The sequence below is a fragment of the Triturus cristatus genome, chromosome 2_2 (assembly GCF_964204655.1).
Source record: "Triturus cristatus chromosome 2_2, aTriCri1.1, whole genome shotgun sequence".
NCBI classification, from domain to species: Eukaryota; Metazoa; Chordata; class Amphibia; order Caudata; family Salamandridae; genus Triturus; species Triturus cristatus.
The window spans coordinates 1,005,610,857-1,005,625,044 of record NC_140582.1 but is presented as its reverse complement, the minus strand read 5'-3'; the positions used below and the strand labels follow the sequence as shown (position 1 = coordinate 1,005,625,044).

General features: G+C 49.1%; 1 protein-coding gene across 3 annotated transcripts in view; it reads left to right on the top strand.

The window, feature by feature from the left end:
• The window catches only part of EVC2 (EvC ciliary complex subunit 2), a 608,136-nt gene that overhangs the window by 42,897 nt on the left and 551,051 nt on the right, over positions 1-14,188 (top strand). For all 3 annotated transcript variants that reach the window (XM_085642436.1, XM_085642435.1, XM_085642434.1), the window contains exon 2: positions 13,127-13,181. In XM_085642436.1, the coding sequence (XP_085498562.1) occupies positions 13,127-13,181 (55 nt within the window). The remainder of the gene's footprint in view (positions 1-13,126; positions 13,182-14,188) is intronic.

Genomic DNA, 14,188 nt, shown 5'->3' with positions numbered 1-14,188 from the left:
TCTCTCTGTCTCTCTGTCTCTCTGTCTCTCTATCTCTCTATCTCTCTATCTCTCTATCTCTCTCTCCCTCTGTCTCCCTCTGTCTCTCTGTCTCTCTCTCCCTCTGTCTGTCTCCTTCTCTCGCTGTCTCCCTCTCTCGCTGTCTCCCTCTCTCTCTCTCTCTCTCACCTCTTGCTGTCTCGCTCTGTCTTGCGCTCTTCCTCTCTCGCTGTCTCCCTCTCTCGCTGTCTCCCTCTCTCGCTGTCTCCCACTATCTGTCTCCCTCCCTCTCTCGCTGTCTCCCTCTCTCGCTGTCTCCCTCTCTCGCTGTCTCCCTCCCTCTCTGTCTCCCTCCGTCTGTCTGTCTCCCTCCCTCCCTCTGTCTCCCTCCCTCTGTCTCCCTCCCTCTCTCTGTCTCCCTCCCTCTCTCTGTCTCCCTCCCTCTCTCTGTCTCCCTCCCTCTCTCTGTCTCCCTCCCTCTCTCTGTCTCCCTCCCTCCCTCTGTCTCCCTCCCTCCCTCTGTCTCCCTCCCTCCCTCTGTCTCCCTCCCTCCCTCTGTCTCCCTCCCTCTCTCTGTCTCCCTCCCTCTCTCTGTCTCCCTCCCTCCCTCTGTCTCCCTCCCTCCCTCTGTCTCCCTCCCTCCCTCTGTCTCCCTCCCTCTGTCTGTCTCCCTCCCTCTCTCGCTGTCTCCCTCTCTCGCTGTCTCCCTCCCTCTCTCTGTCTCCCTCCCTCTCTCTGTCTCCCTCCCTCCCTCTGTCTCCCTCCCTCCCTCTGTCTCCCTCCCTCCCTCTGTCTCCCTCCCTCTGTCTGTCTCCCTCCCTCTCTCGCTGTCTCCCTCTCTCGCTGTCTCCCTCTCTCGCTGTCTCCCTCTCTCGCTGTCTCCCTCCCTCCCTCTGTCTCCCTCCCTCCCTCTGTCTCCCTCCCTCCCTCTGTCTCCCTCCCTCCCTCTGTCTCCCTCCCTCCCTCTGTCTCCCTCCCTCCCTCTGTCTCCCTCCCTCCCTCTGTCTCCCTCCCTCCCTCTGTCTCCCTCCCTCCCTCTGTCTCCCTCCCTCCCTCTGTCTCCCTCCCTCCCTCTGTCTGTCTCCCTCCCTCCCTCTGTCTGTCTCCCTCCCTCCCTCTGTCTGTCTCTGTCTGTCTCCCTCTCTCTGTCTAGTTCCCTCTCTCTGTCTAGCTCCTTCTCTCTCTGTCTCCCTCCCTCTGTCTGTCTCCCTCCCTCTGTCTGTCTCCCTCCCTCTGTCTGTCTCCCTCCCTCTGTCTGTCTCCCTCCCTCTGTCTGTCTCCCTCCCTCTGTCTGTCTCCCTCCCTCTGTCTGTCTCCCTCCCTCTGTCTGTCTCCCTCCCTCTGTCTGTCTCCCTCTCTCTGTCTGTCTCCCTCTCTCTGTCTGTCTCCCTCTCTCTGTCTGTCTCCCTCTCTCTGTCTGTCTCCCTCTCTCTGTCTGTCTCCCTCTCTCTGTCTGTCTCCCTCTCTCTGTCTGTCTCCCTCTCTCTGTCTGTCTCCCTCTCTCTGTCTCCCTCTCTCTGCCTGTCTCCCTCTGTCTGTCTCCCTCTTTCTGTCTCCCTCTGTCACCTCACCCCAGCTTCCCGGGCACACACACACAGTCACACCTGAGTACTACGCAGGTCTTTAAAAGACCTGGGAGACAATAGATGAGGCATAGTGAGAACAAGGCTTTCAAAGGAATGCCTCTTAATTAGCAGCAGTTATGTGTTAAGTGCCCCTTAATACCAGTGTCATCCCGCGACACACCCATCATTTGCAGGCGACACAGTACTGTGTCGGGACACACAATTTGGAAAGCTCTGCCTTAGATGTTTTGATTTTGACTCGGGTCCCTGAGAGGGTCTGAGTGTTGAATGTGGCCTCTATGTGCACTCTCCACGTGTGTTCCGTTATTTCTGAATTGAAGTGCCTATTCTTCCTATTTTTTAGGAGATTAATGAGTGTCCAGAACAGTTTGGAATTTTGTTGCTTGCTGACATAAAGCATTTTCGTCCAGGATTGCTCCTGGTAGGAGCACTTTGCTGCTCTAATATCCTTTTTTAGGTCTCTTTTCATCTGTTCAATTGTTGTCAAGGTCTCTCAGGCATGTTGGGGGCCCTGAGTTCTCAAAAGTCTATGAAATTTGTTTAGTTGTTTTTTTTCTGTCCTTAAGGTGTGTGTGTACCAAGCTGCCCCGATGGGCGTGAACAATTTTTGGCTTTTAGATTTGTTCGAAAATGTTATATTTAGTCTATTGACGAAAGTCTCACAGGCTTCTATCCATAAGGATTTTGTATCATGGGGAGTCAGTAGAGCAAAACATGACTCCATGATTACATTTACATTGTTTTTTTTCCATATTCGCCGTTATAGATTATATGGTTGGGTTGCTAGTGTGAGGGCACTTGCTGGCTGTGTTCTTTCTTGCATGGGAGTTAATCTTAAGGATTGAGGATAATGATCACTGTCTGCTCTTTCCTTTATTTGGAAATTTGAAATAAGAGGGAATAAGTCGGGATCCACTAGAGTGAAGTCAATAGTTGATCTTGATTTAACCAGTGGTGGCTGGTGACATTTGAAAGTGGTGGGGCGTAAAAAAAGGGTCTAAATGTGTTTTGTGTCATAGCGAGCCTGATTGACTAAAGGGGAACTGCAGGACCCTCACGCCAAGGAAATTTTGAAGAACAAAAAAAAAAGGCCCAATGGATGCAGGTTAAACCACATTTCAGAAAGCAAGAATATTTATAAAAGTAGGTAGGATATGTAGACTTGAAATAATTAAACACATTTAAAACTGTCCCATATCGTGCTTCATTCCTGCTTGCACCCGTGCCATCCATTTAGCCTGACTGCATTATTTTAAAAGAAAAGGGAACATTGGCGTTAGCCGCCTGACCTTATTGCCAAAGAAAGATGAACTATATGTCACCTCAGGTCTCCATTATGGCCAAAGATTGGGTGGCGAAAACAGTGACCAAATCTCCATAACCACACTCTCTCAGATGCATTGAATTAGTTATATAGCGCCACTCATACCAGTGCAGGGTGTCTGAGCACTTTGCATCACACGCATATTACACACAGACATTCAATCATACATGTGTAAATCACTGTGTAGGAAATGTTACGTAAGCCAAAGGACTAAAAGTGTAGGAGTCACATGTCATCCATACTGGTAGGCAGCATAGTTTAAGAGTGCTTGGTGTGGAGAAGCACAAACTCACGAGTCGAAAAAGAAACAGCATAGTTGGGAGTTTTCTTTAATAATAAGAATCGATTTCTAGCCAAATTAACCCTTTTTGCAACATTGATCAATGTTCTGTACTTTGCAGCGTGTATGCAGTTCTAGGATGAAAGTTAATACCTCACTATTCTATATTAGGACTAAGGACTTTAAATTATACATTGCAAGTAACCTGCTGATCTGTTTACATCTGTAATCTACATGGTACACGTTCTCTGCAGCAGGCATATTAACCCTCTGCACTAACTTCACCCAAGTCAAAACCACAACTATACAAAATGCTGATCTCTCTCTCCAGGAAGATAATTAATCACACGATATTCTCAGAGAAGAAAAGGTCTATTGGTGTGTGTATGAGGTGACGTAGACGCCTTCACGCGCGCACCGCTCCTCGGCTGCAGCCTTTTCCATCCGCCAATACAAGCGACACAACTTCCACACAGAGCTGAAATTCTGAGAAATGAACCTTTGTTTCCATCAGAAGAACGCGCCATCACTCTGGCAGTTTTTTCCAAAAAGCTTCCATTTACAATTCTTTGTTATCGAAACGGAATGGCTTGATGAGAATTAGAAGCAATGGCGGCACGAGTTATCTTGACATTTATATGAGGCCTGGTAATTGCGGGGTGAAAGAAACGCTGCAGCAGGTGCTTCAAAGGCATAATAAACTTTCAAACACGGCGCCCCCAGGATTCCAGCACCCGGTGTGGTGGCACCGATCGCACCGCCCTAAAGCCGGCCCTGACTGGCATTGATACGGCACCGGAGGGTCTAAAATAGTAATGAATGTACATAACTATTTTAGGCCTAAGGAGGGCCTAAAATAGTTTTGTACATTCATAACTTCACAGTAACGGCCGGCATGATGGGGGTGGGGGTCGTCACGGGGGGGTGGAGGCAGGTGGGAAAGAATATTATAAAACTTACCATCCTCGTCCTGCAACATCTTCTGGATGCGTTCCAACTCCCGCTCCGTCCTGCAACACCGCAGCTTCTGGATGCGTCCAAACTGCCGCTCCCGCCGTCCTGAAGCTCTCGTCGTCATGAATGAAAGGCAGCCTCCCTCCCTCCGCTCTGCCAATCACAACGCTGAGGCGCAGTAGAGAGCGCCCCAGCCGGGACCATTTTCGCTATGTAGAGTGGGCGCCGTGGGCGGTGCTGCTCGAGGGCATGGGGGGAGTGGCTTGCCCAGTGTTGTGCATACGGACTGTTGGATCGGCCCCAGGGCCGGCCAAACAGTCCCTATGCACAACACTGGGCAAGCCACTCCCCCCTGCCCTCAAGCAGGACCGCCCACCCCCGATCAGGCACTTCTGCTTTCTCGCAGTGCGAGAAGGCAGAAACATAAATGGTAGTTATTACCATTTATGTTTCTGCCTTCTCGCACTGCGAGAAAGCAGGGGGGCGGCGCCCAAACGCCCGTATGGAGGAGCCGCCACTGGATTTAACTGTTACTCTTGTGAAGGCTGCCGGGCTGTCCTGTGGGCTTCTTCCATTTAAGGTGAACAGTGAAAGTTTGCCCATTAATGCAGCACATCTCTTGCCCGATGTATCGCATCTAGATGAATTGCCCTGTCTGGCTTGCATGTATGATGGTAGGTTTTCTTCTTGGGCTTGCATTAGGTTCATATTGAAGTCCCTGAACAATATGATGTTGGCATGCGAGTAGGTGTGTTTTAAAACTCTGAGTGCTGCGGCCAGTTGTTGAATATTTCTTCCCTTCTGCTTATAAGTGGGATGGATGTTGATGTTCAAGATTAACAAGGTGCAAGATGACGGGGCCTCACGTTTTGTGCATTGCATCCAAGGGAAATCTAGGTCAATGTCCTCAACTTTCCATAGAATGTCTGTTGAGATGTAAGTCGATAGACCACTTTTTGGTCTGCCGTGATTTGCCTCCTTTATTGCTGGGTTAAGGTGTTCTTTGTAACCTACTATAGGGGTATTTATTGTTTACCATGTTTCTTGGAATAGTAGTATATCATACTGTAGGATGAAATTTATGAAGTCTGTTTCGTCTAGTTTGGAAGATAAACGATTCACGTTCCAGGAGCAAAACTTGCAGCCTTGTGCTATTTTGGAGTTATTGTGTAAATATGTTCATGGTGCGTCATATTTTATATTTGTAGAACTCAATTGTAAGTTGTCCTCGAAGGTAGATGTTTTAGAGGGTAAGAGTGTGATTGTAATATGCCTGATTGATTGGCCAGCACCTGTTGTTTGATCTGGGTTGTCAGGACCTTTAGCTCCTTTTAATGTGCCCCCTGTGCTTTGCAGTTGTTGTAGAGAGCTTGGATAGCACAGTGATTCCAACTTTTTTAATTCTATGCCCCATGCTGCGAAGGCCTCCCTATGCCTCAGGATCTGGTCTGGGATGAGTTCCAAGTTGCTATTGTTATTTCAGACCCCATTTGATTTGGATTAGGTTTGAATTCAATTCTTTCCAGATCCCTTGTTTTAATGTGATTCTGGGCTGGAAGGGTCTCTAATAGCCTAATTATTGCACTCCTGTTTAATATATTGTGGGGTCCTCTCGAGGTGTAGTGTGGGACCAGCTCTATCTGGTTGTTATAATAATAATAATAATAATAATCCACATTTGTAAAGTGCGAACAATCACCCGTAAGGGTCTCTAGGTGCTGGGGGCCGTCGGGAAGATTAAGCAAGCTATTGCCCAGAGTCACATGGTGCTGGGCTAACCTGCCGCCGGTGCCAGGGATCGAACCGAGATCCCCAAATTCCAGAGTCAGTCGCCCTGGCCGCGGCGCCACACCTCTTCCTCTGCCTTTGTTATGAGAAGCATTCGATTCTGTTTTCTTGCTATTGATCATGGGCCTTTTGGATGCTTCAGGTATGCATTGATTGAGTAGCGCCCATTGGTGATTTACTCCGACTTGATTTTGTTGGATTTGATGGACTCGCTGCCTTCCCGGCAATGAGAACTTTTGTTCACTTCTTTGATGACTCTGCAGTCCTCTGGGACTTCCGTTTGCCTGGCTGAGTCATCCTGGGTGGTAATATCTTTTGATTTTATATTGAATTACTGAGAAAGTTGACTTGTAATGGTTTTGTGAGTATTCTTAGTTAGTGTGTTGTTGAGTTTCCTCTTAACCAAAGGTTTGAATATGTCATAAATTTTGGTTGTTTGTGAAGTTTTGATGCTTTCTGTTTTAGGATTTCTTGAGACAGTGACTTATTTTTCTATTGAATTGTTATGCTTCGGTGTGTTGTCCCTTACCATGTTGATTTCGGCTCCTTTTTCGTGACCATTCTCGATAAGTGCTGCTGATGTGTGTGGGCAAGTCTTATTTAATTTGCTTTTCCTTGCTTCCCTCAAGCGTTTTCGTTCCCTCTTTGTAAGTGAGGTTCTCAGACTTGTTTGTTACTTGGTTCCCACTGCTTCCTTTTGTAAGTGATATTGATTGGGATTTGTGGCAAGTTCTTCGTGCTCGTTCTCGGTGTCGGGTGCGTTTCTACGTCCATGGTCATGGAGCTTGCTTATCGCTGTCGCTCTTGGGTTATTGCCACTTGGGCTCTCCCCACTAACACTGTCTGTTTCCTTGGGTATTCTTTCCTTAGATGGTAATGTAGGGTTTATTTGTGTTTCCCTGACTGCCCCCAGTAACTCTGACATTATTGCGACCCTTGACCCTGTCACCAGGTAGGTCGCCCCCCTCAGCCGCCACACGGCCCTCCTGTGCCGCTGTCCCGCTGCCGCTACCCGCTGTGTCCTGAACTGCTTGGTTTGCCTGATTCCGACCTTTCTTGTGTTGCCATTGATTGACTGTTTTCTTTTACTGTTGTCTTTTTCACTCACTGGTGCCCTCTGTGCCCTCTCCCCCCTTTTTCCTTTTTGTATCACCCCCCACCCGCTCCCCTCCCTCGCGCTTTCCCGCTGCTGCCTCCCTTGCGGCCCTGCCCCCAGGTGCCCCATTCGCCGCCCTGCTCCCACCTCCCAGCTGCTCCTCCCCCCCCACGGCCCCTCATATGGAGGCCTTGCGGTGGTGAAGGGAGCGACCCTTGACCCTGTCACCAGGTAGGTCGCCCCCCTCAGCCGCCACATGGTCCTCCTGTGCCGCTGTCCCGCTGCCGCTACCCGCTATGTCCTGAACTGCATGGTTTGCCTGTTTCCGACCTTTATTGTGTTGCCATTGATTGACTGTTTTCTTTTACTGTTGTCTTTTTCACTCACTGGTGCCCTCTGTGCCCTCTCCCCCCTGCCCCCCCTTTCCTTTTTGTATCACCCCCCACCCGCTCCCCTTCCTCACGCTTTCCCGCCGCTGCCTCCCTTGTGGCCCCGCCCCCTGGTGCCCCATTTGCCGTCTCGCCTCCCAGCTGCTCCTCCCTCCCACAGCCCCTCATATGGAGGCCGCGCAGCGGCCGTGAAGTGGACGCGCCGCTGGCGCGCCAAGGACAAGCCCGTCTGCGCCCGTCCGCGCCTGGACCGTGCCCAGCTCCAGAACCCCTGGCCCCCGCCGAAACCAAGAAACCTGACGGAGATACGACACCACCACCCTCCATGCACTCAACACCGGCCGACCATCTGCCTGCTACCAAGCCACCCCAAAGCGCACCCACGGACCCTTCTCTTGCCAAGTCTGCAAATACACCTGCGTCCGAACCTGTACCCCACCACCCGGACCAGGCAACAACAACAACCACCTCAAAAGCATCCTGCTCAACACCCGTTCCGTCCACAAGCACGCTGTCGAACTCTGGAACCTCCTCGACACAACAGCATTAGACGTCGCTTTCCTCACAGAAACCTGGATGAACGCCTCCTCAGCCCCCGACATCACCATAGCCATCCCAGATGGCTACAAGATCACTCGAAAGGACCGCGTCAACCAAACCGGAGGAGGAATCGCCATCATCTACAGGAACACCATCGGCGTCACGACCAACTCCGAAGATGCCCTCACCACCGCCGAACACCTACACTTCCAGATCCACACCGACCCCAAGACCACCCTCAGAGGAACCCCCATCTAGAGACCCCCGGGCCCACGCACACAATTCAGTGAAGCCATCGCTGACGTCATCAGCCCACATGCCCTCGCCTCATCAGACTACATCCTCCTAGGTGACCTGAACTTCCACCTGGAGAACAACAACAGCAACACCACCACCACCCTGCCCGACAACCTCGCCAACCTCAGACTCGAGCAACTGGTGAACACCCCCACCCACTACGCCGGCCACATACTCGACCCCATCTTCTCTGCCAGCAGCCACGTTGCCTTCAGCCACTCGACCGGACTACACTGGAGCGACCAAAGCTGCATCCACTTCACCTTTAAGAAGATCACATCCCACCACTGCCCGCAACAGATCCCCCGCAGATGCTGGAGCAAAGTCACCACAGACCAGCTAACCACATCACTGAGCCAGAACCCACCAATCAACACTACTGACACCAACGACGCATCCCGCAACCTCACACAGTGGATCATCAACTGCGCCAACGCCCTTGCACCACTGAAGAACCCTCCAGGCAAGCCTGGCAACAGGAAAACCACATGGTTCCCCGACGACCTCAAAGAATCAAAGAAATCCTGCCGAACCCTCGCGAAAACCTGGCGCCGCGAACAGACGACAGAAAACCTGACAGCCACTCGCAAACACCACCAGCTGATCCGCACCACCAAAAATACTTTGTTCAAAGAGCAGCTGGACAACAACACACACAACAGCAAAGAACTCTTCAGCATCGTAAAAGATCTCTCCAACCCCAGCGCCAGCAGCAACGACGTCACACCGTCGCAAGACCTTTGCAACTCCCTCGCCACGTTCTTTCACTGCAAGATCGCCGACATACACGACAGCTTCGGCACCCAGACTCCACCCCAGCCGCCAGACCAACACCCCCTACAACCACCCTCAGTGCTTGGACTCCCATCAGCACTGAAGACACCGCCCACGCTATGAACACCATCCACTCCGGCTCTCCTTTCGACCCAAGCCCTCACCACATCTTCAACAAAGCCGACACCATCATCGCACCCCACCTGCGGAATGTCATAGACAACTCCTTCGCGTCTGCCACCTTCCCAGAGAGCTGGAAGCACGCACAGATCAACACCCTACTGAAGAAACCCACAGCGGACCCTAAAGACCTCAAGAACTACCGCCCCATCTCTCTTCTCCCCTTCCCTGCAAAAGTTATCGAGAAGATCGTCAATAAACAGCTGACCGCATTCCTCGAGGCCAATGGCTCCCTCAACCCATCCCAGTCCGGATTTCGAGCCAACCACAGCACCGAGACCGCCCTCATCGCAGCCACCGACGACATCAGGACCCTGCTTGACAATGGGGAAACAACCGCCCTCATCCTCCTAGACCTCTCAGGTGCCTTTGATACAGTCTGCCATCGCACCCTAATAACCTGCCTCCACAACGCTGGGATCCAAGGTAAAGCTCTGGACTGGATCACCTCGTTCCTCTCCGACAGAACCCAGAGAGTCCGCCTCCCTCCCTTCCGCTCCGAGGCCACCAAGATCATCTGCGGCGTACCCCAAGGCTCATCACTCAGCCCAACCCTCTTCAATATCTACATGAGCCCCCTCACCGCCATCGCACACAAACACAACCTCAACATCATCTCATACGCCGACGACACCCAGCTGATACTCTCCCTCACCAAAGACCCAGCCACCGCCAAACTCAACCTCCAGGAAGGAATGAAAAATGTCGCGGAATGGATGAAACTCAGCCGTCTCAAACTGAACTCAGACTAGACAGAGGACCTCATCCTCGGACCATCCCCATCCACCTGGGATGACTCCTGGTGGCCCACAGCACTGGGCACCGCACCTACACCCACTGACCACGCACGCAACCCGGGATTCATCCTGGACTCCGCTCACGATGACCAAGCAAGTCAACGCCATATCATCCTCATGTTTCAACACCCTGCGCATGCTCCGTAAGATCTTCCGGTGGATCCCTACTGGAACTAGAAAGACTGTCATCCAGGCCCTTGTCACCAGCCAACGAGACTACGGGAACGCCCTATATGCAGGAACCACAGTCAAACTTCAGAAAAGACTCCAGCGCATACAGAACGCATCCACACGAGTCATCCTCGACATCCCTCGCAACAGCCACATATCAGCCTACCTGAGAGACCTGCACTGGCTCCCTGTCAGCAAAAGGATCACGTTCAGGCTCCTCACCCACGCACACAAAACGCTGCACGACATAGGCCCCAAATACCTCAACAACCGCCTCACGTTTCACACTCCAACCCGCAAACTCTGCTCTGCCAGCCTCGCCCTTGACACCATCCCACAGATCCGCAGAACCAACACCGGAGGAAGATCATTCTCCTACCTGGCGGCCAAGACGTGGAACTCCCTCCCTGCCCACCTAAGACTGACCCAGGACCACCTCACCTTCAGGAAACACCTCAAGACCTGGCTCTTCGAGCAGTAGCAGCACACCCCTCCCTTCAGCGCCTTGAGACCCTTACGGGTGAGTAGCACGCTCTATAAATGTATTGATTGATTGATTGATTGATTGTTCGAACCCTTGCGAGTTTATCAATTATTTGGGGGCAGTGACAGGTATGATATGTAATGTCCTTTTCATGTTGAACCTTCGTTATCATGGTGTTTAAATATTGCAACTTCTGATCTATCCCCTGGACGTATATTGCTAAAACATTTAATAGCTCGACTTGTGTGTCTAATTTGTCGCCGTGGTATGTCATAGCAGATCCGATTGTTTCCATTGTGCTTGGTAATAATGGCCAAACAGAGCTGGATAGTGGATGTATTTGTGCATCCATCAGGGATTTATCTTCTTGTTCTTCGGCAATTGTTTGATGCTCGTTTTCACGTAAACCCTGTTGTTCTAAAAGAGGGGCCAACGTGGCCTTGAGGGGCACAAGGAGCACAACCTCCATAGTCTTTTGTTGTAGTGGTCCCCGTTCCGTCTGGGGGATGGGCTGGAATGCTTTGGGAGGTGTCTCCAACATGCTAAGAAGCAGTTTTTGAGCATAAAGTGATTGTGCCCCAGATTGGTCTAGTGATTGTGTTTGTAGAACTGTTGGTGAGCCAGCTGGGACACCAGGGCTTGAAAAACTGAAATTCCAGCACACAAGATCTTCATTAAGGCACTGTATAACTTTTTGTTGTTGGGATTGTTGATATTGACTTGGTTGACCCATTTGTACTGGGCTCACCAACTGATTGTGTGTAATTTCCCAATTTGTGCCTGACTCTGTGTGCACTAATGCCTCAGCAACCTGGAGATGGTGTCCTTGAAAGTTTGTTACTGTATGATTGTGAGTGATGCTATTATGGCTTTTATCATCTCTTAAGGGTGGTGTAGGATACCCTTGTTCCATTCTTTGTTCTTTTGCTCTTTTATTATCGCAGTCTTGGATGGTGTAATCGATGTCGTCGATTTCATTGGTGTCGATGTCATTGGTGGCATTGGTTGTGTTGACTTGCTTGGCTCCTTTAGCTTCCTTAGCTTCTTTTTTGGTCTTTTGTTTCTCCGGGGGTTGTCTATGGCATACTTTTAAAAAATCAGTAATAAGTGCCTGCTTACTGGATTTAGCATTAGTTCTGGGAATTGAACTGATGGTGCTAGTAGGGCTCAGTGCGCATTCTTTGACGGTGTCCACGTCGATGTCAATGTTCATGTCAGTGTTCATGTCCTTATGTGGATTAGTTTCTACTCCCAGTTGCTGGATTCTACTGGGACTGGGACTGGTTGGTCTCCTTTTTCCCTTTTAGGTTTCCCTTGTGATTTTCCTGCAGCGCCTCTGATCTTTCCAGATCTCATTGCGCAGGGACAGTTTCAATTTGAGATGGGGAGTCAAGAAGTTGTTCTAGCCCACGTTCCAAGAAGACGAGGGTAAGACCAAAGGAAGGTAGCGACAGAGAACAGTACTCCGAGCACTGCGCTCTCTCTCTGCGCTCTATATGCTTCCTCAATGTTTGCCTCCTTTGGACCCCATGGCTCTTTTGCACTGCGAGACTCTCAGCACAGTGCAGGAGGTGCGGGAGCAGGGCTAACTGGGGGTGCTAAAAACCGCATCCAACCTAGTTGGGCCGCTTCTGTAGGCACTCCCGGGCACAACACCCCACGGCCGCCGTTAGGATGGCGGACATTTTTAGGGATGATTTAAATTTTTTTTGAATATGCATGGGGACCGTTGGTGACATTTCTCTCCAGAGGTATTCCTCTCACTACCTGCTCTCCAAGGATAAGAGCATCACATTTTTCCAATTTTAGAGTACCAATCTCTCCTTTGCTGAAAAGCTTCCTAAATGGGTAGTTGTTGGAAAACTAGAGCCCCATACATGGAAAGTTGACATCTATAGGGCACTATGGTACCGGCCAGATGCACCTGAGTAGAGTTGCTTTAATAGTTCTATTCAAGGTATGGATGGGAAAGGGTAGACAGGATTTACTTTTGAGACCAAGAAGTTCTTTTATTTCTCCTGCGAGTTGACGATGTCCTACTACTGTATGGTTTTACAGATATGACACCCTGTCTCATTCTCTGCAGAACTTAAATTCACAATGGCATATTGTAGTATTTTAAAAGATGGATGCAAAGCATTGGACATGACCAAGTATGTGGTCTCCTCCTATTTAAAAATAAAATAAAAAGAGCTTTGACAAAAAGAAAATGAGCATGTTGCCTGGTTTGCATTGTGTTTACTGTTTCATAGTTCCTAAACTGCATCCTTCACCCTATGTGAGGTAAACTATTTAATCAGCCAAGCTACCTAAAGGTGAGCCATTTTATATTCTTGGGAGCCCTTGGCTTTCCTTTGTGAACTGATATCTTTGGGTGGTGTTGAAGTTTTGGTCTAGTGCATTAAACCTCCACATTCTCATCCACCCAAACCTGACCTAATTTCATTTTGTAACAGATTGTTTTTCTATTTATTTTGAAATATCCAGGACTTCAGATGCAAACTGTGGACTCGAGAAGAAATAAATTGCATCCACTTTGGAGGTATGTTCTTAAGTTATTTTCTAGTTAGATCACATTTACCATTTTACTGCCTTTTCCAAAATAAGTGACATTGAGCCTATTTCTTAAATGGTTATTGCACACTTAAGACTGAGTACTATCTGCACAAAAAAATCCTGGGTTATTGAAGCATTTATGAGGATTTGTTGATGGGTCCACGAGCAAAAGTTGGTGAAAGTTTAATAACCCATATGTTTGAGTAAACTACCTCCAATGATTTGCGGGTACCCTCTGCGCTGCAAATTTATGCAGATTCACTTCTGCAAAGGATAGCAGTTAGTGCATTTTTCAAAGTGGATTGAGAAAAGAATACCACCAAAAATTACCATAGGTCATGCACAAAGGGTTTCTGCATGTGGATTTTGCTCAAGTGAAATTTTGCACCTCGTTACAGTTCTGCTTGGGAAATACTTGTGCACTTTGGTGCTCTTTGGAAACCTCTGCCTGGGGTGGATTTCCTATACCACTGAATTTCTTTTTGAAGTCTGATACATCTAAAATTAGCTCAAAACATAAGAGAAACAATGCAGGAGGACATTTCTGGCTTTATTTCTTTGAATCCTAGTGTGTGTTACATTATTCTTTGTTTTAAAATTTTCATAAGTATGAGCATTCAGAAGCCATAAGATAGTGCACATCAAGGAGAAAGTTTCAGTGCTACACACAAAGCGCAACCAGTACATCTATCGATGAGGACAGTTGTCCAGAATGAATGTGTAAGAAAATGATCAAGTCTCCTAATTGGAAACAAATCAATAGAATTTACCCAGATAATCCATAAGTACATAGTATTATGTGTATGGTGACTTGTACAGCAACCCAGTGAATCTGCGGTCCCACCAGACCAACCTCAAGGTATGAGTAGCATCTCGGAAGTAAAGGTACAGATTCTCACCACAAAAACTAGTAAGGTACACAACCTTTGAAACAGTTCAGACAATTATGAATGAATGAATAAAAGTCTTTATTGCATGATTTACAAAAATCAT